We start from the raw sequence: 24583 nt of genomic DNA, 5'->3' as shown, positions 1-24583 counted from the left end.
AGAATCTTTAAAACTTTATTTAGACTTACTAAAAGTCAAACTAATTTTAGGAGTAGTTAATTTATTTAAAGTTTTAAAGTCTGCCTTGGTTTAATTATTTTATCTACACATAGGAGTATTAATTTGTCAGCCACATTGCATCCAAATTCTACCTCAGAAATCTAAACACCTACATTTGTGCCTTAGATCTCCTTTATAGAATCATAGAATCATGGAATCATTAAGGTTGGAAAAGACTCATCAAGTCCAACCGTCAGCCCTACACCCCCGTAACCACTAACCATCTCTGAAGCGCCATGTCTACCTGTTTTTTGAACACCTACAGGGACAGTGCCTCCACCACCTCCCTGGGCAGCCTGTTCCAATGCTTCAGCACTCTTTTTGTGAAGAAATTTTTCCTAATACCCTATCTAAACCTCCCTGGGTGCAACTTGACCCCATTTCCTCTCATCCTATCACTAGTCACTAGCATGTTTTTGACATTGTCATGTTGATCTATATACAATTCCTGTACTGTATGCTACTGCAGACTTCCTTGTCTTTCTATATCCCATATTTCTTGGCAACTTGCAAACATAGACTGAATTATAGGGAATTTTAACTCTTTGAAGGAACAGGGAATGTAGGACTCCTCTGTGGTTTTTACTGGCATCAAGTACTACATACTTCACAGGAACACAGGCCTCCTTTCTGGAGGAGTCTGGATGAGGGACCAAGAAAAATAGATAAGAAAAAACATGTTGAAGCTGAAAAAGCAGTGTTGTTCACAAAGAAGGGCATTTTGTTAGATGATGGTACTGCAACCTATGCATTTTGTGAGTCCTAAAATGCTTCCATGCTTGTGTAAACTCTGAAAAGCTAGAATTGCATTTAGAAACTATTGATAATAGGATCCAGTAAACAGTAATAAAAAACGCTGAGCTCTTAAAATGAATTGTGACATTACCTAAAAACACTGAAAATCAGAAAGCATAACTGAAACTCTCAGAATTACCTACATGCACACAAACACACATTCAATTATACCAGCACTTTCACATGTGAGGAAATGGTAAATACAACATATCTAAAGAAAAAAGTCAACAAATTTTAAAATCTCTCATATTTCTTAATATGCACAATGCTATATCTTGTTTATCTTATGCTTTTATTTATTATTTAATTCTGACATGGAAAACTCTGCACAACTTACCTTTGGATTTACTAGTGGGACAAATTATGTTCCCTCCCATTTTCATGCTAAAATAAACATACTGTCCTGTACTTCCTATGTAATGCTGACATGGCAATACTTGGGAACAATGAAAAATATACACAGTTGAGCATGTCTATTGATTAATATTTCTTTGTCAGATCAGGTTGTAAAAATAAATCTATAAATAATGTTGGATAGACCTTGGCAGATACAAAAAATCACAAGCACAAAGTTGGATTTCTACTGTATAATCAAGAGACCAGCTCCATTGCACACAGCATTCCATATTTGCTACCAGTTACCTCAAGCAGAGTTTCAAGGTACTCAGCACCTTGGAAAATGAGGACAGGTATTTGATAAGGGAATTTAGATTTTATCTTTTTTGAATAAATTAGATCTTAGTAAAAAAAGATAACATTTAATACAGTGTTGTAAACAGTGAAGCTGGTAAGAAAAGCAGCCAACTAAGATACCCCCTATATTTCTCCTACTTTAGAGTGACTTATAAATATCACCTGAGTAACCAAATGATATGCTTGATAATGGACTAAGGTAGATTCCACTTCCAAACATTGCACCATGGAGCTGAAAAAGAACAAAGTAATTGTTTAACATTAATTTTGCTATCTGGACAAAACAGTAATGATAGGAACAGGTTGTACTGTAGATAAGCATCTGCTCCACTGCACTAATTTATTGCCTGGTAATAAATAGCATTCAAAGAAGTCTTTAAAAAATCATGCTGCAAATATACAGCTTAGATACTGTGTATTCTGGAAACCGTGTCCAAATGCCCAAATATAATTTTACGTCAGATTTATATATAACATTGCATTTTCTGTTTTTAAATCTAATATCATCATGCAGGATACCTGAGGGGGATGCTTCTGTACATGGCCAAGTGCAGCTCAGCCTTAACAAGTCTGAGCAAACTCAGCATGCGTCTCATACCAGAACCTGGACAGGAGCCACAGCCTAAGCCAGCTTCTGTGAATCAATGGCAGCAACAGCTTATTTTATTTTTTAACGCACAAAATGAAAAAGATGGTGATGATACTGGTCATACACTACAGAAAAACCTAGTCATTAGTTCAGCCTGAGTACTAGAGAAACGGGTTCAAACAAGTTTCTGCTTGAGCCAGTTCAGACATGCATAACCCATCACTGCAGGGCTGCGCTTTAGCCATAAGGCTACCAGATGTCTGAAAAGAACAGAGGGAAGCAAAGACTGTTCTTCACCAACATCAGTGTTCCAAGTCATGAAGCCTGGGCTAGGCAACAGAAATGAGCACTTCTTATTAGCCCTGCAGTAATTTTTCTTGTCTGTAAAGGGAGAAGTATGGGTTTCACTTTCCTACCAGGGACTGTCTCCTTTATGTGGTAAAGTTTTTAAAGCAAACACACCAAGTAGTTGTTGGAGCACAAGTAAGAATCCAGAGTATCTCCTACCTGGACAGATGTTATGACCACTGGGCTTTGGAGTCATGCTCACCCTTACTTATTTCCTCCTATCCAATGATATTTACATTGTCTCTACAATGTGCCAGAGCTCTAGTAGGAATGTGCAAACATGCCTTCACTCCTCCAGATCCTACAGTGTTGCACAGGATCCTTGGTGAGTAGATGTTTTTTCCTGGCTGATTGCTACTGGGGTAAATATGATGGACTGAGCTCAGATATGCCTTAGGTATATGAAAGATCTAAAACCCATTACTTATATAAAATAGGGCTTTACTGCTTCCTCCTATTCCCAGTATCTCGACCCTCAACAAAAAAATAAGAGTAAACAAAGGGGTATGATTTAGTGAATTTTGATATGTAAATTCTGCTTTCTTGGGGAAGTATCTTCAAAAGATACCAATAAAAACATCCAAACCACTAAGAGGAATAGCCGAGATTTCCACATCCTTTTTTTCAGTGTCTTCCGTACCTCAATTCCTAGTCAGCATCTTGGGATTCTCCTCCAAAGTATCATGGACTCAGCTCTGAGAAAGAGCTGGCAAAACCATGATGCTAAAATATTCTGAGTTACAGCTCACCAGTCCCTCTGGTACTGCCTAATTTGCTCTGCAATAGTTGTCTTCTGATGATTTAGTCTGAGAAAATAAACTGAAGTTTGCAATAGCTCCTTCCTGGACAGTACACTCATATTTCCATTTCCAAGGAGACAAGAGTAGAAGAGATGATGCTGTAAACTCAGTTCCTGTATGCTCTTGGATCCTACAGCATGGACATTACGTAGCGCTAGATTTTAATCCCAAAACTGCATTTAAGCAATACTGAGCTAGACCTCCTGGAGGTGCTGCTCAGCAATGTAAAACTGAAGCACTGATTCCAGTAATGGCATTTTCTTGCAATTTTAGTAGACATATTATTTAATTATAATTTTATCAGAAAAGTACCTTTTACAGGAAATAAAGAGGGTATTTTAAATCATCCCTTTTTTCCACCCCTATGACTGCCAGATCTGCACCCCCTGAAAACTTGCCTAAGCTAGTATGTAATCAAGCATGCACAGGTTAGCTGAATTCTATTTAGTTTACTATTCACCTGCAGCCTCGTATTGGAAGCAACAACTAAGCCGTTCCTCAGGATGGAATGCCAATTTTCAATGTGTGAACCACTGAAAAAATGAACAAGCAAGTATTAAAAACCACAGTGTAAAATGCAAAATGAAATCAGTCATCCTTTAAAACAATACAACCACAGCTGTAAACCTCAAATACAAAGAACAAAAAAATAGCATGGCTTTTTGGTAACCTTTGATTAATATGACTATATGAACTTACTGAAACGCAAAGGTACTTCCGTAGAGATTTTTAGCAGCTCGGAAATTTGATTCTTTGGCTGGTGGACTGCTGAGAAGCAGGAACTGGTGGGGAGTGTGCATAAACTTTAGTTGCTGCAAAATACAACAGTGCACAAGTGAAAAGAAGTGATTAGCCCCAAAGCATTGTATTTCCATAATGGTGGTTCTTAAGATACCATGCTGTTTTACACAATACATGACTGCATCTAAATAACTACATGAACTACAATGAAATTGGTCTCATTACCATAGTTTTTACCTGAAATCAAACAGTAAAAATGTCTTTCAGTTTATGAAACATATAGAAGTTTCTGAAACACATTTCAGCCTAATGTTGCTCTAGTAAAGTCATTACATTGAACAATTTCATCATGCTATTCTGATCAAGACTGGCTTTGAATTGAGATTCAGATGTGAAAGGTTGCAGATTACTATGCCCTTAATCAGAGGATCAGAGGCACATATACTCAGAAATTAATCTCAGCACTATCTCTCTAGAAGAGCTATACTTTTTAAGGTGTACTTACATATGAATCTCATGGTACATTGTGTTCATGTGCAATGCTTTCTGTACAATTGCTGTATCTAGTATTCTATACAGTAACAAAACAGTGAAGTTATTCTCAACCAATCTCAGATTACTACAAGGCAGATGCTTTTATTTGAACTACCCACCTCAAATAGCCTTTTTCTGAGCATTATTCCTCTGACCTGTGTTAGATAGTCACAACACGATTCTATGAGTCATGACCTGATATGACCTATTTTTCTCCCTCGCCTATTAATGGAATCCATGTGATTAGTTTGAATGTAGATACCTACGTTTGGACAGAAGACTCCACCTAAAATGCTAATTTGAGCAACAAGAAATGAGGTAATAACAAAGAACCCACAGACACTTACCCTGTTCACCGGTAGCTTCACAATATGTGATCTATTACTAGAAATAACCCTAAAATAAAAGACAGATGCATTATAAATAATAACCAAGCAAAACTCTTCTTCTGTAACATGTGTTATGCAAGGCCACCACAAAGCACCCAACTGCAGGTCTTTGAACCTATTAGATCGAAGTAGACCACATCTTCACTAGAAACTGAGATCAGAGGCTGTACAAATAAGCTGGAGTTTTTCCAGTGTTTCCAGAGGGCCCAGATGAGGTCCAGAAACATCCCAGAACCATCTGCAGTTGCAAATGTCAACCCTGACATTAATTCTTAGGAATTACACTGGTGATTATTCATTAAATTTGGTACATTAAAAATGATGATCTTATGTGAATGAATTTTATACCATTGTAGAAGAGGATGTGCAAGAGGGTCTTGTTTATCCATCTGCTTCTTTATTTCCAAGTAAGGTGCCTAGAAAAGAGTAAATACATTCTTTATTTCTAGTTGAAATCATAAAGTTAATTTTACATGTTACATTGCCCATGATTTCCTATGTTAAAACAAATACATGGGACTCATTTTTAAACCACAGTTTTACTGACATTGAGCATTGTACAGCTGTACATGTGTTTTGACAACAAGAATTAATATAGCAATTATTTTCCCTGGAGTAAAATATTAAGCACATAATTAGCATTAAAATGGCTATATGATAGCTAACATTAGAGATCTCAGGGAGAACAGCAGAAGATGTCTATTTATGTTTGGCTCTTGGATTAAGAAATTGGACTGGAATTTCACAAAAACAAGTCTCTCAAAATGCTCCCAAATACTCCACTCAATTTTAAAAAACTGTTTCATGCTATAAACTGGTAAAGTAAAATATGGTATTAGCTTAAAATCTCTTTGAAAACCTTTCTTGAATTCAATCATGGTCCAAAGCCTTCCTTTAAAACTCTTCAGTCCAATTATTATTTTAACATAAAAAAGGAAAACGGTGTCATTTTTCTTTTTAATAGACATTATACTAGTTAAGAAAACCAGCCAATTTTTAAAATTTTTACATGAAATTACATTAAGTAATGAAAATATGTGAATTTTAATTTTCAGTTTATTTTACTCCTCTCTATACACCTCATTCTTCATTCCAGAATCCCAAAGTACTTAACAAATACATGTAAAGTAAGATTTCTAAACTGTTATGAGGTTACTTTAGTACAGCAGTTGGAAAAGCAAGGTACATGGGAGAAATTTCAATAACCAATTACAATCAGCTAGGCTGTTTAAGAAAGGAAGTGTAATAATAAACATAAGTATGGCTATCAGATTCTATCCTACTGTGAATACTGAGAAATCATACAGCAGTAATTCCAAAAGACCCAGATTTCCAAGTCCCCAACCATAAATAGCTGATCAAGTGTTTTGCTATAATAGAAATAAAGCTATAATTCAGAACACTGTGACAAAATCAACTTCTTTTGCTTTGGAAATAAAAGACCTAGTTTGGCTTTGATATTTCCAGAAGTGCAGTAGTTGGTGGTTATCTCATTACAATATCCCATTCTGCTGTTATTATCTCTTATTTAAACTTCAAAAGATCTGAGTTCTACTTCATCACTTTTATTTGACTGCCATTATACTCTTTGTTATTTTTAATACGTATTTTATTACAGTTCATAGAGAGAGAAATTATACTTCCCCACTAATCACAGGCAAGAAATATAAACATCCTAGAAATAGTGATTAAGTTAGGTAAAGATTTTTAATCTTACCTGTGTCATCTCTCTAATAGAAGTGATACTGTCCAGTGCTTTCATGACTCGGTCGTAATTCTTCTTCTGATGTAGCATAAAAAAAAGCAAATAGATTGAAAGAGTATTAGTCTTTGGCTATACAAAACCCAGAATTCTTTGAGTGCATACAAAATCAAAGCTAGAATGAATGTTCTGCAAATCAGTCCTTTAAAACATTTCTAATCAATAGCTTTCTTCCATCTCACACAGACTCTCTCCTTCGCAGTCCATTAAAATTACCCCCAAATATTAACATGACAGTTTTTTCTTTCAATTTCACTGGATTCTCAACACAATAAAAAAAGTAAAACACTTGTAACTAAACACAAGGTTCTCACGGTTATTTGGACAACATGCTATTAAGTTAAATAATGCAGCAACCAAATATATTTTAAATTATATTCTAAACAAGCAGATGTGTTTACTTTGCTAACAGTTCTAGAAAACATCAGAGGTCCTTCAATTATCCCTCTGCCTACCCCTGATCCTTGCCTGCCTTCTACTTGGGAACTGTTACTGGATGGTTCCACCTTTTCTGAGTGGATGAGTTTAACAGTCCGTGCTTCTTCACCAGCTCCACATCACGTCACCTTCAGGAGCTTCATTGTTTCTCATCTTCAAGTCTTGCCAACTTCTGCCCAAGGGCTTTCACCTTGCCCACACTGTGAAAAAGGAGGTGGTGGTGTGGGCCCTGCCAGCCCAGGGGCTCTTCCCATTCCTCTTCTGATGTCACCCTCTTTCACATTCCCTCGTCTTCTTTAAACTTCCACCTTGTACAGCCACCAAACTAGGTGTCCCCTCATCAGCCAGCCCTCTTCCAAACACCTACTGGCAAATCTTTCTTCCCACATTCTACAAAACACACTCACTTCTTCCTGAGGAGGAACCATTGTTAACTGGCCATTGTTCAGAAAAAGTGAAATGCATCCCGATGGAGGATATTAAAAATTCTCTTTTATCCCCTTGGGGATGGCTCAAGTGAGATGCAATAGTTAACACTGACTCAAGGGCTTCACTGAGAAGCAGTATTTCCAGCCTGAAGAGCAAGCTAAGCCAACACAGTTCTTTACTTCAAAATTGATGCTTGTACAAAACTTGACTATTATGTCAACAGTTGATAAAATTATATTTAAATACATAACTTGTTTGCAAAGAGAAAATGAGATTATAGCAAAAACCACTTTAAGAATAAAAAGATGGACTGGAAATCCTCTGGTCTACATTGTCCACACCTCCCAAAGGCAATTGTTCTCTTTGTGTCCAATGTATACAGTAACAAAAAGATACTAAGAATATAAAACTTCGCATCTAGAATTTTTACCCTAAAATAATTTTTTGCCTTCAACATAACTCTGAATGCAACTTACCATTTATACTCAAATATCTTCTCAGAGACAATAAAAAGAGCTACAAAGTTCTGAAAATCATCACATGTTTGTGCTATCTTCTGGATCTCTATATCTTATACTAAAGGACACTTCTCCAGAAGGTTTTGGTTTGAAATCTCATGCATGAATAAAACCAAGCTATGACAAAATGAGAGGTAACTACTCACCCTAGGGTTAAAGGCCAGCATCTGAGGATCATTAGGATCAACTACAGAAGGATATGGCTCAAAAATGACGACTTTCCTAGGTGACTCTAATGCAGACCGACACATGGATACTAACAGATCAACCACCTAGGTATAAAGAAAAAATTTATTCAATATATGTACTTTCATATTTTTTCTTCCAGTTTATGTTGGCTTGGTTTTTTACACATTATAGTAATACCATATTTAATTGGTACCTCTATAACCCAAACTAGGTTATTCATAGAATATAGTCTAGGCCTGAAACGTTTGCACTGATCTCAGGAGGCTCTGGGTTCAGCCCCAGTACATGATTCCAGGTGCATAAGTAGGATCAGTATATGGTCCTAAATTTGGTATAATGTGCTGTAATGTGAAATATATTGCTTGCAGTCCTTTCTCTTATGCACATGTGCTAATTTCTGGATAACATTCATTCTCTAGAGAAAAGAAGTTGTGCTGGATCTGTGTATCTGTGTACATTTAATGCCAGTGAAAAATGCTGCTCAAGAACAAGAAAGGGTTGGTGAATCTAAACCGCTGCTTGCTGCTCTCTTGAAGAATGTAATAATAGAAATACTTGTAAACATTGCTTCTGCTAAAGCCAGAACAGTGCAGTGATTTAGCAGTCATTTGCACACCTCACACTGAGAGATCCTCTTTCTTCCATCCTGTTGTACAAAATTACAACATGGCTTTAAATATCTATGATTTCCAAGATTCCACTGTAAGATCATGGGTGCAATATGTACACAAACATGTATTCTCCTATGTGCATATGGGCACATATACAACTTAGCAACAGTTTTCTCTGCAATTGTTTCAAAGCTTGTAATTCAAAGGTTAAAAACAGAATACAGTAATCACAAAACAGAGAGAATGCAGTTTCTGGCAATGGTGAAACCTAAATACAGCTCATAATGAAATTCCAAGTTGCTACATAAAAATGTAGCTGCAGATTAGCTCCTTTCCCTGCTTTTTTTCTGGACCTAAAAACATTCCTGTGTGAAAACACTTTTCCATGAAATGAAGGAAAAGCTGAGATGAATCATACTTAGTGGGCACGCCTGGTTGCTCTCATAACTCCACGTGGATAAGATCTCATCTCACAGTTGAAGAAGCAGTTCTAGAAGTTTTTATATATCTGCCACTGTATCAGATCATGTGAAGGAAAAAAAAAAGATGGTTCTTTAAGAGAAGCAGAATGAAAATAAGAATCATGATGAAAAGGAAAGCGAACTGCACTAAGGTGAGTCATACCATTGCCATTCTCCTCCTCTGCTCCGTCAGCATGAATGGACAATTTTCTCAGTCAGTTTAAAAATACTCTGCTAGTTCCAATTCCTAAATATCTCACATATATTGAAAAATGAATTTATTTCAAAAATTACCTTTTCCTCCATGGTGATCTGATTACTTTTCAGTTTAATACCTGTAAGTGTGATGAATGTTCCAAAACAGGGCATGCGCATTAGCATTTGCAAAGGAGACAAGGTGTCTGCATATGCAGCCAGCTCAGGCATCAATCAGGCCTGCAGCTGTGTAAATGCATTACCATGAAATCAAGACTGATTTCATACACTCTTCTTCTCAAAAGGACTTTTTAGCCTCCAGTTGCAAAACACTACCAGGGAAGAGTTGTTTTAATCCTCAGATCTCTTAATACAGTGACTGAAAGTGGTGTTGCTTTACAATTTATACAATAGGACTTTGTCTTAAATTTGAACATTCTTCTTAGGATACCATCCCAAAGCCCTCCTTTAAAATTGTTGACTTCTATATGGTTTCTCAGCATGATACCTGCATATTGCTCTGACATGGGTGGAAATGTGCAGAGGCTAGGATTAACTAAACCCCTGATCTTCCCTGAGATCCCCATTTTGAGCTGATGGAATGCACAGGAACTTAAAATCAGTAGGTAAGTCTAATAAAAACATTATTATACAAACTTGCATATGCATTCCTTGGTAATAAGAAGTGCTGTGCATCAAGTAAGTGTCCTTATAGTTGAGCCTGAACTCTTTAACAGTAGGTACCCAAGTATGTAAGAAAGGATTAAAATACTTTCAAGGTGTACAAGATGACACTTGCCAGTGACAATTTCTTTTTAGGACATCAGTCTGTCAGACAGTGCCTCTCTCTCCCCAGAGACTCTCAACAGGGACTCAGGCATTTGACTTTCAGTCATTTTGACAATGTGACTAAAATAAAGCAAGGTGAGATCATGCTTGGAAGTTTTAGAAAGTACAATCACTTATTAAGGATGATCCATCAGAATGAGTGACAAAGTAGGGGTATATACCTTAGGAAACTAGGTGAAAGCACAGCAGGAAAAAAGCCAGGATGTGATTTCTATTAATGGGAAACTATATTTATGTTCCTTCAACACACACAATTTTTTGGAAGATTCATCTGACAAAATGTATAGTTACACAATGCCAACACCCAGCTCTTACTAGTCAGCCTACACTCTATAATCAATGGAGAAAAACACCACTGTGCTGATAGTCTACGCTATGATTCACATTATCCTAAACTAATGTCAAAAATAGCTCAGATGAATCAAACCCATGCTTTCCGCAAACAGGAATGAGAGCTCCACCAGATAAGATATAGTGAGCTGGGTGCAATGCTATCACTAGAGTGAAACTTAGCAAAACTTAGTAACTAGGTCCAATGAGACAATCCACAAAATCTTATTTAAATCTTTTAAGCACCGTTAAGATTGTAATCACTTCAATACTCTACAGCAAAGCTCTGAAGATGTATAGGTGCTCAAGAGATATAGAGCAAGCTCCATATATGCCTGCAACAATGACACCTTCATAAAACACAGAGTGAGTGCTAACCAGGACCACCACCTCTCGTAAGCTGTATTTAAAAAGTGAGAGCTATTTGTACCTAATGTAGTATGTATATGTAAAACACCATGTAAGTTTGTACCTAATTTTCCCTAATTTTCACAAAGCAAACTTCCAGGTGTTCAAGGAGCTAGTCAATAGAACCCCCTATGAAACTGCCCTCTGGGACAAGAGAGCAGAACAGGGCTGGCAGATCTTTAAGGACACTTTCCATAGAGTGGATTGATCTGCAGCTGTATGAAATCAGCAAAGGAAGGCAGAATATCAGGATGGATGAATCAAACTCATTCTGCTGGTGAAATTAAAGAGCAAGAAGGAAATGCATAGGCAGTGGAAGCAGGGACAGGTGACTTGGGAGGAGTATAAGAATTCTGCCCAGTTGCGTAGGGATGGGGTGAGGAAGGCCAAGGTGCTGAAACTGAACTTGGAAAGGGATGCAAAGAATAATAAGTGCTTCCGCAAGTATGTAAACCAGAAAAGGAAGGTCCAAGAGAGTGTACAACCTCTGATAAACAAGACTGGCAAATTGGTAACAATGGGTGAGGAGAAGGCTGAGGGACTCAACAACTTTGATCAGTCTTCACTGTCAACCTCCCTCCTCACACCTCTGGACCCTGCAACACAGGGACTGGGGAGTTAAGTCCCTTGCACTGTAAGGGAAGATCAGGTTTGTGACCACCTGAGGAACGTGAACACACATAAGTCTATGGGACCTGATGAGATGCATACCAGAGTCCTGAGGGAATTGGTTGATGTAGTTGCCAAGGCACTCTCCATGACATTTTAAAATCATGTCAGTCAGGTGAAGTCTGCTGTGACTGGAAAAAAGGGAAACATTGCTCCCATTTTTAAAAAGGATAGAAAAGACGACTCTGGGTACTACCAACCTGTCAGTCTTGCACCTGTGTCTGGGAAGATCATGGAAGAGACCCTCCTAGAAGTTATGCTAAGGCTCATGGAGGACAGGGACATGGCCTTCAATGATGGAAAACTGAGGGAGTGTGGGCTAGATGAGTGGACAGTGAGGTGGACTGGGAGCTGGCTGAGTGACAGAACTCAGGGGTTTGTGATTAACAGGAAAGGGTCAAGTTGGAAGCCTGTAGCCACTGGTGTCCCCCAGGTGTCAATACTCGGTCTGGCCTTGTTCAACATATTAATTGATGACCTGGACAAGGGGATAGAGTGTATGTTCAGCAAGTTTGCTGATGATACCAAACTGGGAGGGGTGGCTGACACTCCAGAGGACTGTGCTGCAATTCAGCGTGACCCGGACATGCTGGAAAGCTGGGCAGAGAAGAACCTAATGAGGTTCAACAAGGACAAATGTAGGGTATGGCACCTGGAGAGGAAGAACCTTATGCACCAATATAGGTTAGGGGTGGACCTGCTGGAAAGCAGTTCTGAGTAGAAGGATCTGGAAGTCCTGGTAGACAGCAAATTATCCATGAGCCAGCAATGTGCCCTTGCAACCAAGAAGGCAAATGGAATTGTGGGGTGCATAAAGAAGAGTGTGGTCAGTAGGTTGAGAGAGGTCATTCTCTCCCTCTACTCTGCCCTGGTGAGGCCACATCTGGAATACTGCATCCAGTTCTGGACTCCCCAGCTCAAGAGAGACAGGGAACTACTGGAGAGAGTCCAGCAGAGGGCAACAAAGATGATGGCGAATTGGAGCATCTCCCTTATGAGGAAAGGCTGAGAGAGCTGGGACTCTTCAGCCTGGAGAAGAGAAGGCTGAGGGGAGACCTTATCAATGCCTCCAAGTATCTAAAGGGTGGCTGAAGGGAGGATGGAGGCAGACTATTTTCAGTAGTTCTCAGGGACAGGATGAGGGGCAACAGGCACAAGCTGGAATACAGGAAGTTCCATTTAAATATGAGGAAACACTTCTTTATGGTGAGGGTGACAGAGCGCTGGAACAGGCTGGCCAGGGAGATTGTGGAGTCCTCTTCTCTGAAAATATTCAAGACCTGTCTGGATGCAGTCCTGAGTAATGTGCTCCAGGTATCCTGCTTTAACAGGGGAGTTGGAGTAGATCTCTAGAGATCCGTTCCATCTCTGACAATTCTGTGATTCCATGACCTTATGGTGGCCTTTCAATACTTAAATGGGGCTTATAAAAAAAGACAGGTACATAAATTTTTATATACAATCTGTTGCAACAAGACAAGAGGTAACAATTTTAAGCTGTAAGAGGGTGGATTTAGATTAGATATTAAGAATAAATTCTTTCCTATAACAGTGGTAAGACACTGGAACAGGTTGCCCAGAGAGGTGGTAGATGGGGCATCAGTCAATGGAAACATTCAAGGTCAGGTTGGACAGGGTTCTGACCAACCTGATCTAGTTGAAGATGTCCCTGCTCATTTAAAAGAATTTGGACTAGATGGGCTTTAAAGGTTTCTTCCAAACCATTTTATTATTCTAAATGTACAGGTAATATACCATGTAAGTGTCTGAATTAGAAAACTAAAACTCTAGTTCCCCAGAAACACATAGCTGAGGCCTTCAGCAGACTTCAGGCTGACAAAGAGGTGGGGCTTTGTCAGCACACTTCTCTCCATTTCTTACAAGCTTACAGAGGTACCCCAATGTCTGGTACAGGAGGGTGCTGCAAATACAGTGATCAAACAGTCTTCAGACACCCAATGAAGAGCTGATGTTCAGATCCCACAGTTGTACTCTCAAGTGAAGAAGCTGGTGTGCACTGCCGCCAAGTGCCTTCCTATGAGGATATGGCCCTAGGTGGTATTCAGGCACTTAGATGAATAGTTTGTTTCCCGTGGCTAGACTCACTAGTGCTAGTTAAAGTTAACAGGCCTGAATGTTTGCCCTTCCAAAAGAACCATGTTTTTTAATAAATAAATGCACAGACTATGACATATGTCTAGGAATCAGAGAGGAATGTACTTTTCAGTAAGATGTGCTAACTTTTAAGATCTTAAAAAGATCTTGAGCACAGGATCTTTCAACTTTTGAATTTACTGTAATCTAAGGTTAAATGGTGATTTGGAGACACAGTTTGTAATATTTTTTTAAAGAAGAAAACTATCATATGCTTATTACTATATAAATAACTGAACTTAGGAGTCAGGAAGCAAGCTTATATTAAATTCCTGATCCTTCAGAGGAGAGAAAAAAATCCATGTAGCAACAACAGTAAAGACTTTCCCACTATTATTTAATGATCAAAACAACAGATGCTCAGTGGATAGCTGCACCCCAACACCATGAACAGGAAGTAGCTTATTAATTGCATGAGAGTAGTAATGGCTCATTAGGTGAAAATAAATGGGAATTATCTTCAAATGACAATGGCTGCCTTTATTAACAACCCAGGTGACCTAGTTGTATACAACAGAACATGAAAACAGGGTAACTCTAATTATGTGGAAGCAGAACAATGGAAGCACCTCATTAGTACTGTTTGAAAACACCATCCATAACACTGTATTTACAGCTATAACAGTGGTCAAATAAATAATACTTACCAAACAGAACTCATATGGGGAATTCAAGTAAAAATAAATATTAGAAGAAACTGAGTATACTATAGAAAATCAGACAAGTAATAAGCATTAGATAATTCTACCTGAGCGCCGGTTGCAATTTCATCAGCAGCTTCGTTCATCACTCCTAATGTTTGGAAAGCAAATACACACAGCTCTCGTTCACAAACAGTGGGCTACACAGAGAAAAAACAGTTAAATTATATTTTTGTTCTGGTTTTGGGTTTTTGGCTTATGATATAGTACCTACAACAAAACTCAAACACATTTAATTTTTTTCTTTGGATATTAACTGCAACATTCAAATTATGAATACATGTCAATCACTGAGGAAGATGCATCTGAAGAAAAAGTGTGAAGAACTCCAAAACATTTAAGTGCTCACAGCGGCTAAACTTAAATGAAATCTAAACAGATTGCAAAGCAAAACTTTCAGGCAAACTACCCCATTGTCCTCATCAGACTCTGAAAAATTCCTAGATGATTAAAATTAATGGAGACCAAATCAAGAACAGAGGCAGACTCCCTTCATAAATGCAGGTTTATTCTTCACAGTTTGCTATTCTGCTTTTAAGTACACATATAAAAATCTGATCTAGAAGACACATTTCCTGAAGCAGCTACCACCAATTTAATTTTAAACTAATTTATCAAATTATTTGTAAACTTTAAGAAAATCACAGAATCATAGGATCACAAAGGCTGGAAGGGACCTCTGAAGATCATCAAGCTCAACCCCCCTGATGCAGCAGGAACACGTAGGGCAGATCACACATGAACATGTCCAGACAGGTCCTGAAAGTCTCCAGAGAAGGAGACTCCACAACCTCTCTGGGCAGCCTGTTCCAGTGCTGTGTCACCCTCACAGTAAAGAAGTTTTTCCTCATGTTGAAGTGGAACTTCCTGTGTTGTAACTTGGTGCCTTTTCCCCTCATTGTATCACACCCACTGAAAAGAGACTGGCCCATTCTTGACATCCAGCCTTCAGAAACTTATAGACATTAATAAGGTCTCCTCTTAGTCTCCTCTTCTCAAGACTAAACAGCCCCAGGTCTCTTAGCCTTTACAGTATGTTACTATAGAGTAATAATAATAAAAGGTGACATTTTATTTCAAAGAGAGGTGCTTCCACTCTTTTTTCAGATATCAAAATAGTAATAAAACAACTTCTGATTTTTGAACCAGGCTATATTTTTAAAAATTTAATTCATAGTGCCATCTCAATGAACAAATAATAAAAGTTATTTAAACTGCAAATTGAGTGAGAATTAAGTGTTCTGCCTCCATAAAGCGAACAAAGCAGAAACAAAAAAGAAGACAGCTTTAAGTGAAGAGGCATGACTTCATAGGCTTCCTAATTGGTTACAACCCCTACAGCAACTCTGTGCTTACTTACTGAAAGATAATCAGCAGATCAACTTGTTAAAGGTTCAAGTAATGAATCACACAGTGAAATGTTATAAACATTCAAAATGGAGAAACACTTGAAAGAAATACAAGAAACAAAAAAAAAATTAAAATGTCCTTTAAAATGGACCCAAATAAACACAACTTTTTATTACAATGTAGAGAACAAAGAAAGTATATATAGATACTTATTCTTTGAATCCATATTATTAAATTCTAACTCACTGCATGTTAAAATGATATGTGAGCCTTTGTAACTGAAAATTCTAAGTGACTACCATGGTAGTCACTAAAGCATTCGTAGCAATATGCTTTAAAGTTCAAGCTAACGTCTCTAGGAAGCACTTGCAGAAATTAAAAAATGAATTAATTACATGAGAAAACATAAAAATTAGCTGAATTCTATTTAAGACAACAGCTCCATTAGTAATAAGAATATGGCTGTATTTGTAATCACTTGTTTCACAGTCCTTAAAACATGCATTTGCTGGGTTTCAAAGATTCAAGACTTCAGTAGGTATCTGAAATCTACTGCACTGACATTTCCACATCAGTTGCTTTACAAGACCTATCATCTTTCAAATATAATAGAGTGTTACCCATTGCATTTATATAAATTTATCTGCTATGTTACATTGCATTAGGCAGCAGACAAAGCCTAATATGATTCAATTCTCTGTGCCATGGCATGCTAGACAAGAAGTATTTATTATTGTAATCGGTCTTAGGTTTTCCACCTTTAGAGGCTGGTTAAATTGTTTGGTTACTTGGGGGAAAATGGTGGCATTACCACCTTGATAATCATAATCAACATTATACATAGACTTCCTCTTATTCCAGAGCAATACCTTGCAATCTAAGTTTAGCCATGCTTGACATGAAGTGTTAAAAGAATACCTATTTCTGACATTTTGTTTATAACCTCAACAAAGTAAGTTATCCTGAGACTTAGAGAGGGCAAAAGGAACACAGGACTTGTCATTTTGCTCTTCAACCCCTGCCCCCAACCCTGGCCCAATGTTATGACCCCAGAAATGTCAGAGCACCTGGAAGAGGGAAGTTAGGAAAAGTTGTAATTTTGTTTTTGTTTGACATCTGCAAAGATTTTCTTCTCTCAGGTAAACACTGGAGCTGAGATCTTAAGGGTAGAGAACTGTAAATATGAAGAGAAGCAAGACAGCAAAATTTGAGCTCTGAAGAGGTACAGACATTATTGTTGAGGTCTATATAATTCTTTGATTTAATGTATTTGATAAACATTTAGGCCCATTGAATATTTTGGCTATATGGCTAACCTTGTAGCTATATGAACACTTCAGTAGCCTGCCTTCATATAGCCACCTTGGATGCCTTCTAATCCAAACTCAAGCCAGTTTAAGAGCACTTTGGATCCTGTTTCTGAAATTTGTCCTGATTTAACCAAACCAGATGTTTTTAACTTACATTTCCCACAGGTAGTAGTAGCGTGTTCCAAGAGCTGTTGATATGGCCATTTTGCTGTCCTATACTTCAGTCATTAGTTAGGTTCAACCATTTAAACTCCTTTTTTCCCCTCCAAAATGAAAATATTGCCTTAGAATTAGAAAGCAAACATTTGGAGGGTCTTTGCTTGTCACACAATGGTGGCTATCTATTCAGTGTCACATTTCTGATTTTTTTTTCGTTTTGTCTACCTAGGCAAAGCTCCCTAGCTGGGTAACTTTGTTGTCCACTATTTGGGTAGGGCTGCTGTAACTCCTCTTCAACAACAGCTGCTAGCAGTCTCACATGCACTTTATTTATTTATTTATTTATTTATTGCCTGAAAGGAGAAAAGTAACAAAAAGCCATTGACTTCCACAAAACTATTAGCTAAGTGAAGATCACAGGTGCTGAAAGTCTATTTAAAAGGGTAAGTATTCCAGTGAAGAAAAGCCAGAAGAAAATATAAGCTGAGTAGTTAACCTCAGTCTGAAAATGCTTGGAAGCAGAACGCACCAAGAGAAGCATTTTTTAAGCTTTTGCAGTTTTCAGACTTTTCCTTTAGCCACTCCCACTGTGCATACTCAGTAGCACCCACCCGACTGCTGCTGTGAAGAAAAAGGGCTCAGTCAGAGTTTCCACATGTTATAATTCAAGTGTCACTTCCTACAGCAGTGACTGTGGATGGCCAACAGGTAAACCACCAAGGTATTGACATATTCTAGTTCCTGGGCTTAGACAAAAATTAAAACATTTCCAGTCTTTCTTTCAATTCAAACTAGGTGAAACTTTCTACTTGATCTACCTTGCGACTTTCTAATGTGTACTGCAGCTGTGGTCAGAAGAGCAATTTGCCACCCTTTTCTGTATGATGAGGAATGTCACACAGACCACTGAGGGAGGGGGAGAGTGAGTGAGGGAGGAAGGAATACAATATGTAGAAAAGTGACAGCAGATTGAGGCTGAGTAAGAAACTTGACTTGGTTGTGTTTTGGTTGATCCAGATTTTATTTTCTGCTTTTCATCTTTTTTGCATTCTTGGGGCAGCTTATACACATTTTAAATTATTTTTTTAAAATGTTCATTTCCCAGATATATAAATAGATGGAAAATAGGCGACCATTATGGAGTGCTAACTGTGCAAGGTGCACTTTGGTAAACTCTTGGCAATAGGAAAAGCTATACTACAGCCATTTTACTTGATAAAAAAAATAAAGTGATTTAAATCAATTCTACTGAAGTATTGGTTGCAACTAGAGGGACTTTTTTTAATATAAAGAGATAAAACCATCTTATATTGTAGACTAATGATAAGAAGGATTACAGTGTTATTCCACAAGAATTTTGGAATTTCACAAGCATCTTGGCTAAACTCCAGTCTGGTTTAACATATTTATACACCTACACTTTTCTCTTAGCTCAGTGATCTTCACTCTACTCTAAAAACCTCCCAGCCTCGAGCAGTGTACTGTTTCTGAAACATTAATGCCACTGTGTTTCAGTGATGGCTAAGAACCTTCTATTCAAAGGGCAAAGAAATCTAAGACTGTTCAAGACAACAGGAACCCTTTGAGGCCAAGATTTCACCCATAAACGATAAATCATAACAAATTACTTTGGGATGAAAAGCATTCTGAATATGTAAGCTTACTAATTTAAGAACAGATATATCAGAATTACCAAACTGTACTTATTTTTACAGCTAAATACAAACAACTATTACTTCAAATATTGTTTTACAGTATTTTACCATTCGTATTTTATGGGCAAAACTTTAAACAGCATATATGTCTTTACCAGAGCACAAATTTCAAAGAAACTAGCTTCAGTATTTAGTTTTGCTGAGTTTTTTACTATTTCCTGCTTTGTTCTAAGTAAGTCTCAGTCTGAGCTTTCAACACAAGATGGCACTCTAAAGAGACTTCTTGACTGAAAGAAAAATTACTGATAGAGTGAGGGTTTTATCACCTTTTTGAATATATTCAGAATTTTATTTAGTCCTGTATAATTGTCTCATAGGTTTTTAAAATCTCTTAAATCATGCTTTTTTATCAATGGTTTTAGTATTTGTAAATGAGGAATTTGGAAGGTATAGACTGTATGACAGACATTAGCCACATAAATCATACTATGTAAAAGCTGAATATGATCACATAATTACAGAATTGTTGAGGTTGAAAGGGACTTCTGGAGATCACTTGGTCCAGAACTTCTGCTCAAGCAGGCTCTTCCAGAGCCAGTTGCCCAGAAGCAGGTTGAGATGGCTTTTGTATGTCTCCATGGATATAGCCTGTCAGCTCACTTTTCCAGCCTGTCAAGGACCCTCTGAATGGCAACCCATCACCCTGGAGTATCACTCACTTTTCCCAGTTTTGTACCATCTGGAAATTTGCTGAGGGTACACTTTGCTCCATCATCCAGACAATTAATGAAGGTATTAAACAGGACTGGGCCCACTACTGACTCCTAAAGTAGAACACTCATTACTGGCCTCCAAGTAGATTTTGTGCCACTGATCATCAGCCTCTGAGCCTAGCCACTCAACAAGCTTTCAGTCTACCAAACTATCTTCTCATTCAGCCCATACATCAACAGCTTGTCTGTAAGGATTTTATGAGAGACAGTGTCAAAGGCCCTACTGAAATACAGGTAGACAGTATCAATTGCTTTCCCCTCATCCACCAGAGCAGTCACTTCATCGCAGAAGTTTATCAAATTGGTCAAGTACGATTTCCCAGTGGTGAAAGTTTGCTGACCACTCCTGATTATTTTCTTGTCCTTAATGTGCCTGGAAACACTTAGATGCTCCACCACCTTCCCAGGGACTGAGTTGAAGGCAATCAGCCTGTAGATCTCTGGGTCCTCCTCTTGCCTTTCTTGAAGAAAGGAGTCACATTTGCTTTCCTCCAGTCTTTGAATATGATACTACATGATAATACATTTTTATTACACTTCGAAAATCAGATCCTTAAATATAGTAACCACTTTTATTAATAACTCATGATCTCATATTTAAATGTTTGCAATAAATGTACATGCTGAATTCCTAAAACAAGATATCTCTACTATTACAGTAGCAAAACTGTTGTATTATTAAAATGCAACTTAGTCCTTCCCTAGAATATTTTTATCAGCTCCAGTGTAACACGAAAAATTTCATATGGCATTGAAAAAAGAGCCAAATAGAAGAAAATAATGCTAAAGTTTCTTTTCTACATTACTATGTCTGCTTTGTAAAATACATATTTAGCTATATTAACTAAATAATATGTTTGAAAAGTACCTTTGGAGGTCAGTTAGTGCTTTTATTCTCTCATATAGGACAAGCTTTATCTCAACTTCAGATAAGCTAAAATCAACTTTCTCTAAAGCTTTATAAAGTACTGGAACAAGCTGCCAACAGAGGTTGCAGAGTCTCTATCCTTGGAGATTTTCAAAAGCCAGTAAATGACAGTGGATGAAACAAGCTTAGTTTCAGGGACTTTCCCCTAGAGACCCATGTGCCATGGGAGGTTATCTCAGTACTCCAGCATACACTTCGTGGAACTTGTTAAAATTCTGAAGTTTACTTCTCTTATTTTGTCTCATGTGGTACTTTCACATCAGAATTATCTATTTAACTATTTTAACAACCCATGTGAATGATACACCATTTTGAAAATGTCAGGAAAAAAAGCATTTCAAAATGTTTTTGAAACAATTAAAATCTATCCCTTTATTACAAACAGATAATAATCCATGTCTCACAAATCTAAATGACTTCTTGTGAACAAATTCAAAGATAGTAACATGAGGCTAACAATTCAAATAAGCAGACTTTTGCTGCTTTCAGTAGGTTTACCAGGTCTGCTTTCTCCACCTCTTCTCAGCACAAAACCTGTGTCTGACCTTGTACTTCCCACTGTTTTTCAAAGCTGAGCAAAGAGCTACATCAGAATGACAGAATTCCTGAGAGCTGTGCAGCACAGGTTGTTTTGCAGGAGGAAGTACTGCAATTGTTTGTGGAAGATAAAGGAGCTGTTTGGGTGTAAATACTGCAATCCCAACCCTTGCTAATGATATCAAAGCTGTTTCCTAATCCTTCTATAAAGAGTTAAATACTTGAATTCAGAACACTGTTAGGAATAATCACATTAAATAGTCTGGTCTATGTTATGCAAGAGGTTAAAGAACACTTTTTCTTCTTAGGATCCATGTATGTGTTTAATTTTCCCTGTGCTTTGCAGAAAGACTGCAAATCATGCCATGCAGTGATTTCAGACTATTTTAGTTTTTGCTGGAATTCTCTATAAATATAAAAATCCAATTTAGGTTTTATAATGTTGGGTGCACCGTAAATAATCACTAGATCTCACTGTGCTCTTGAAATAAATACTGAAGAAGAATGCTATGATGAGAAAGTACATTCATTCTCATATGGGAAAGGTGTGAATACCTACAGGAAAGCATTGCCAATTTTACTGTATTGTTTTTGGTTCTTTGTTGTGTTGTTTTGTGCTTTTTTTTTTTTAAAGGGGATGAAATGAAGCATTAGACCTCTTTAAAGAAGATTGTTACAGCTTCATGATGCATTACAGTACTTTCCTAAGGCTCCTTGTACTCCAGGGAACCTTTGTCCTTCCTCTTCAGCAATACAGCTGTAGTTCCTTGTGAGAGCATTAGGTCTGTGAGTGTTTTGAAGCTACTCCGTCTATATAATACGTTCCTATCTGCACAGACACTAAAAATAGACAGGATACAGGAACTGTATCCCTAGGTCTGGTCTTCTGTATTTCAGAGAACTTTTGAAGCTTGAAAGAAAACTGGTTGTTCTGAAAGATCCATAATATGCTTTATTAAGAAATTCCCAAGACAAATATAATTTTTTTGTCCTTATTAATCTTTATCGAGTCACTAAGGTAGCCTCTTTATTTATTCTCAGTAAGTGACTAAGATAGCCTAACAATATCCAAAAAGATTCCTGTGTACAAAGGGATTCCTGAACCAGCAGGGCACATATGCATGATTAGATTAGTACTGCAGGCTCTGGAGCAAGACAGGTGCCCATTGTAAAAGAATAAAGCCAAACATACACATTTTCATTACGCAGTTGTTCTGCAACAGACATCTTTCAAACAATGGTACACCTACCATGTGAATCTAGTGTCTAAACAAAGCTATACAAAAAGACACATCTTGCTGTCATCAAGCTCTTTGTATGTTATGGGAAAGAAGAAGACAAGATATGAAGAAATCAAAATCAATTGAAATAGGTATTAAAATCAGAATACCCCAAAAAAAGTTAACCAGGAAAAAGAAATATAACGCTGAAAAGGAAGCTTGTGCTGAGAGAGACTGATTTAAGGATACTTTGTAACTAGGATAAAAACATGGCCTTTAGAGCAAATCTGCAGAAAGGAAAAAGTTTATATCTTAATTTCACTTGGTATCTTCAGCTGACCTGAGGATGAGACATCTGAACTATACAAGTCATTAAAAACCAGCATAAAAAATTATGTCCAATTACAACAGTTTGCAGTATAATAATAATTTAATTATTATGTGACAGCAATTTTTTAATTTTTTAAACTGAATTTCAAGACAACTCATTAAACTACACTGTAGTTCAGAAAAGGTGTCAGGCTGACATACTGAAGGATTACAGAAACAAATTCCTTACTGGCTTCTTTGAAATTGCATAAAACTCCATTAAATACCGAAACATCAAGTTTTGGTATTTACCACTTATAAAATATAATTTTATAAAATAAAAAACACCGACATTTTAAAATAACTTCTCAAGCAAGAACTTTGCTGGGCTTTTATAAATTTGTATGTGTTCTCTGTTGTTGAAAAGGTCCAAAATTAAGGATACACACACCCAGACATGACTGCATGTGCATTTTTGTGCAAGATCTATCACAGAATCCTAGGGGTTGGAAGGGACCTCAAAAGATCATCTAGTCAAACCCCCCTGCCAGAGCAGGATCACCTAGAGCACATCACACAGGAATGCGTCCAGATGGGTCTTGAATGTCTCCAGTGAAGGAGACTCCACAACCTCTCTGGGCAGCCTGTTCAGTGCTCTGTCACTCTCACAGGAAAGAAGTTTTTTCTGATGTTTATGTGGAACCTCCTATGTTCCAGTTTGCACCCACTGCCCCTTGTTCTATCACTAGACATCACTGAAAAAAAGCCTGGCTCCATCCTCCTGACACTCGCCCTTAACATATTTGTAAACACTGATGAGGTCACCCCTCAGTCTCCTCTTCTCCAAGCTAAAGAGACCCAGCTCCCTCACTCTTTCCTCATCAGGGAGATGTTCCACTCCCTTCATGATCTTTGTAGCTTTGCACTGGAGTCTTTCAAGCAGTTCCCTGTCCTTCTTGAACTGAGGGGCCCAGAACTGGACACAATATTCCAGATGTGGCCTCACCAAGGCAGAATAGAGGGGGAGGAGAACCTCTCTTGACCGACTAACCACACCCTTTCTAATGCAGCCCAGGATGCCATTGGCCTTCTTGGCCACAAGGGCACACTGCTGGCTCATGGTCATCCTCCTGTCTACCAGGACCCCCAGGTCCCTTTCCCCTACACTGCTCTCCAGCAGGTTAGCCCCCAACCTGTACCGGGACATGGGGTTGTTCGTCCCCAGATGCAAGACTCTACATTTGCCCTTGGTGTATTTCATTACATTTCTCCCCGCCCAACTCTCCAGCCTGTCTAGGTCTTGTTGAATGGCAGCACAGCCTTCTGGTGTGTCAGCCACTCCTCCCAGTTTAGTGTCATCAGCAAACTTGTTGGCAGTGCACTCTGTTCCCTCATCCAGGTCGTTGATGAATATACTGAATAACACTGGTCCCAGAACCAGCCCCTGAGGGACTCCACTAGTCACAGACCTCCAACTAGACTCTGTCGCATTGACCACAACTCTCTGACTTCTTCCCTTCAACCAGTTCACAATCCACCTCCCTACCCAATCATCTAGACCACAATTCCTCAGTTTAGCTACAATGATGCTGTGGGAGACAGAGTCAAATGTTTTCCTGAAATAAACAACATCCACTGCTCTACCATCATCTATCCACCTGGCTATGCCCTCCTAACAG

The 24583-nt window shown here is 38.0% G+C and overlaps 1 protein-coding gene across 1 annotated transcript in view; it reads right to left on the bottom strand.

Annotated features, from left to right (window-relative positions):
- PARP8 (poly(ADP-ribose) polymerase family member 8) overlaps nucleotides 1–24583 on the bottom strand; it is a 123006-nt gene that overhangs the window by 10884 nt on the left and 87539 nt on the right. The window contains exons 15-22 of the mRNA XM_051643034.1: nucleotides 14711–14803; nucleotides 8243–8368; nucleotides 6667–6732; nucleotides 5298–5365; nucleotides 4908–4956; nucleotides 3985–4097; nucleotides 3746–3818; nucleotides 1711–1780 (exon numbers count right to left, since the gene is read on the bottom strand). Of these exons, the coding sequence (XP_051498994.1) occupies nucleotides 1711–1780; nucleotides 3746–3818; nucleotides 3985–4097; nucleotides 4908–4956; nucleotides 5298–5365; nucleotides 6667–6732; nucleotides 8243–8368; nucleotides 14711–14803 (658 nt within the window). The remainder of the gene's footprint in view (nucleotides 1–1710; nucleotides 1781–3745; nucleotides 3819–3984; nucleotides 4098–4907; nucleotides 4957–5297; nucleotides 5366–6666; nucleotides 6733–8242; nucleotides 8369–14710; nucleotides 14804–24583) is intronic.

Source organism: Apus apus, chromosome Z, assembly GCF_020740795.1.
Source record: "Apus apus isolate bApuApu2 chromosome Z, bApuApu2.pri.cur, whole genome shotgun sequence".
NCBI lineage: Eukaryota > Metazoa > Chordata > Aves > Apodiformes > Apodidae > Apus > Apus apus.
This window is presented reverse-complemented; position numbering and strand designations above follow the sequence as displayed.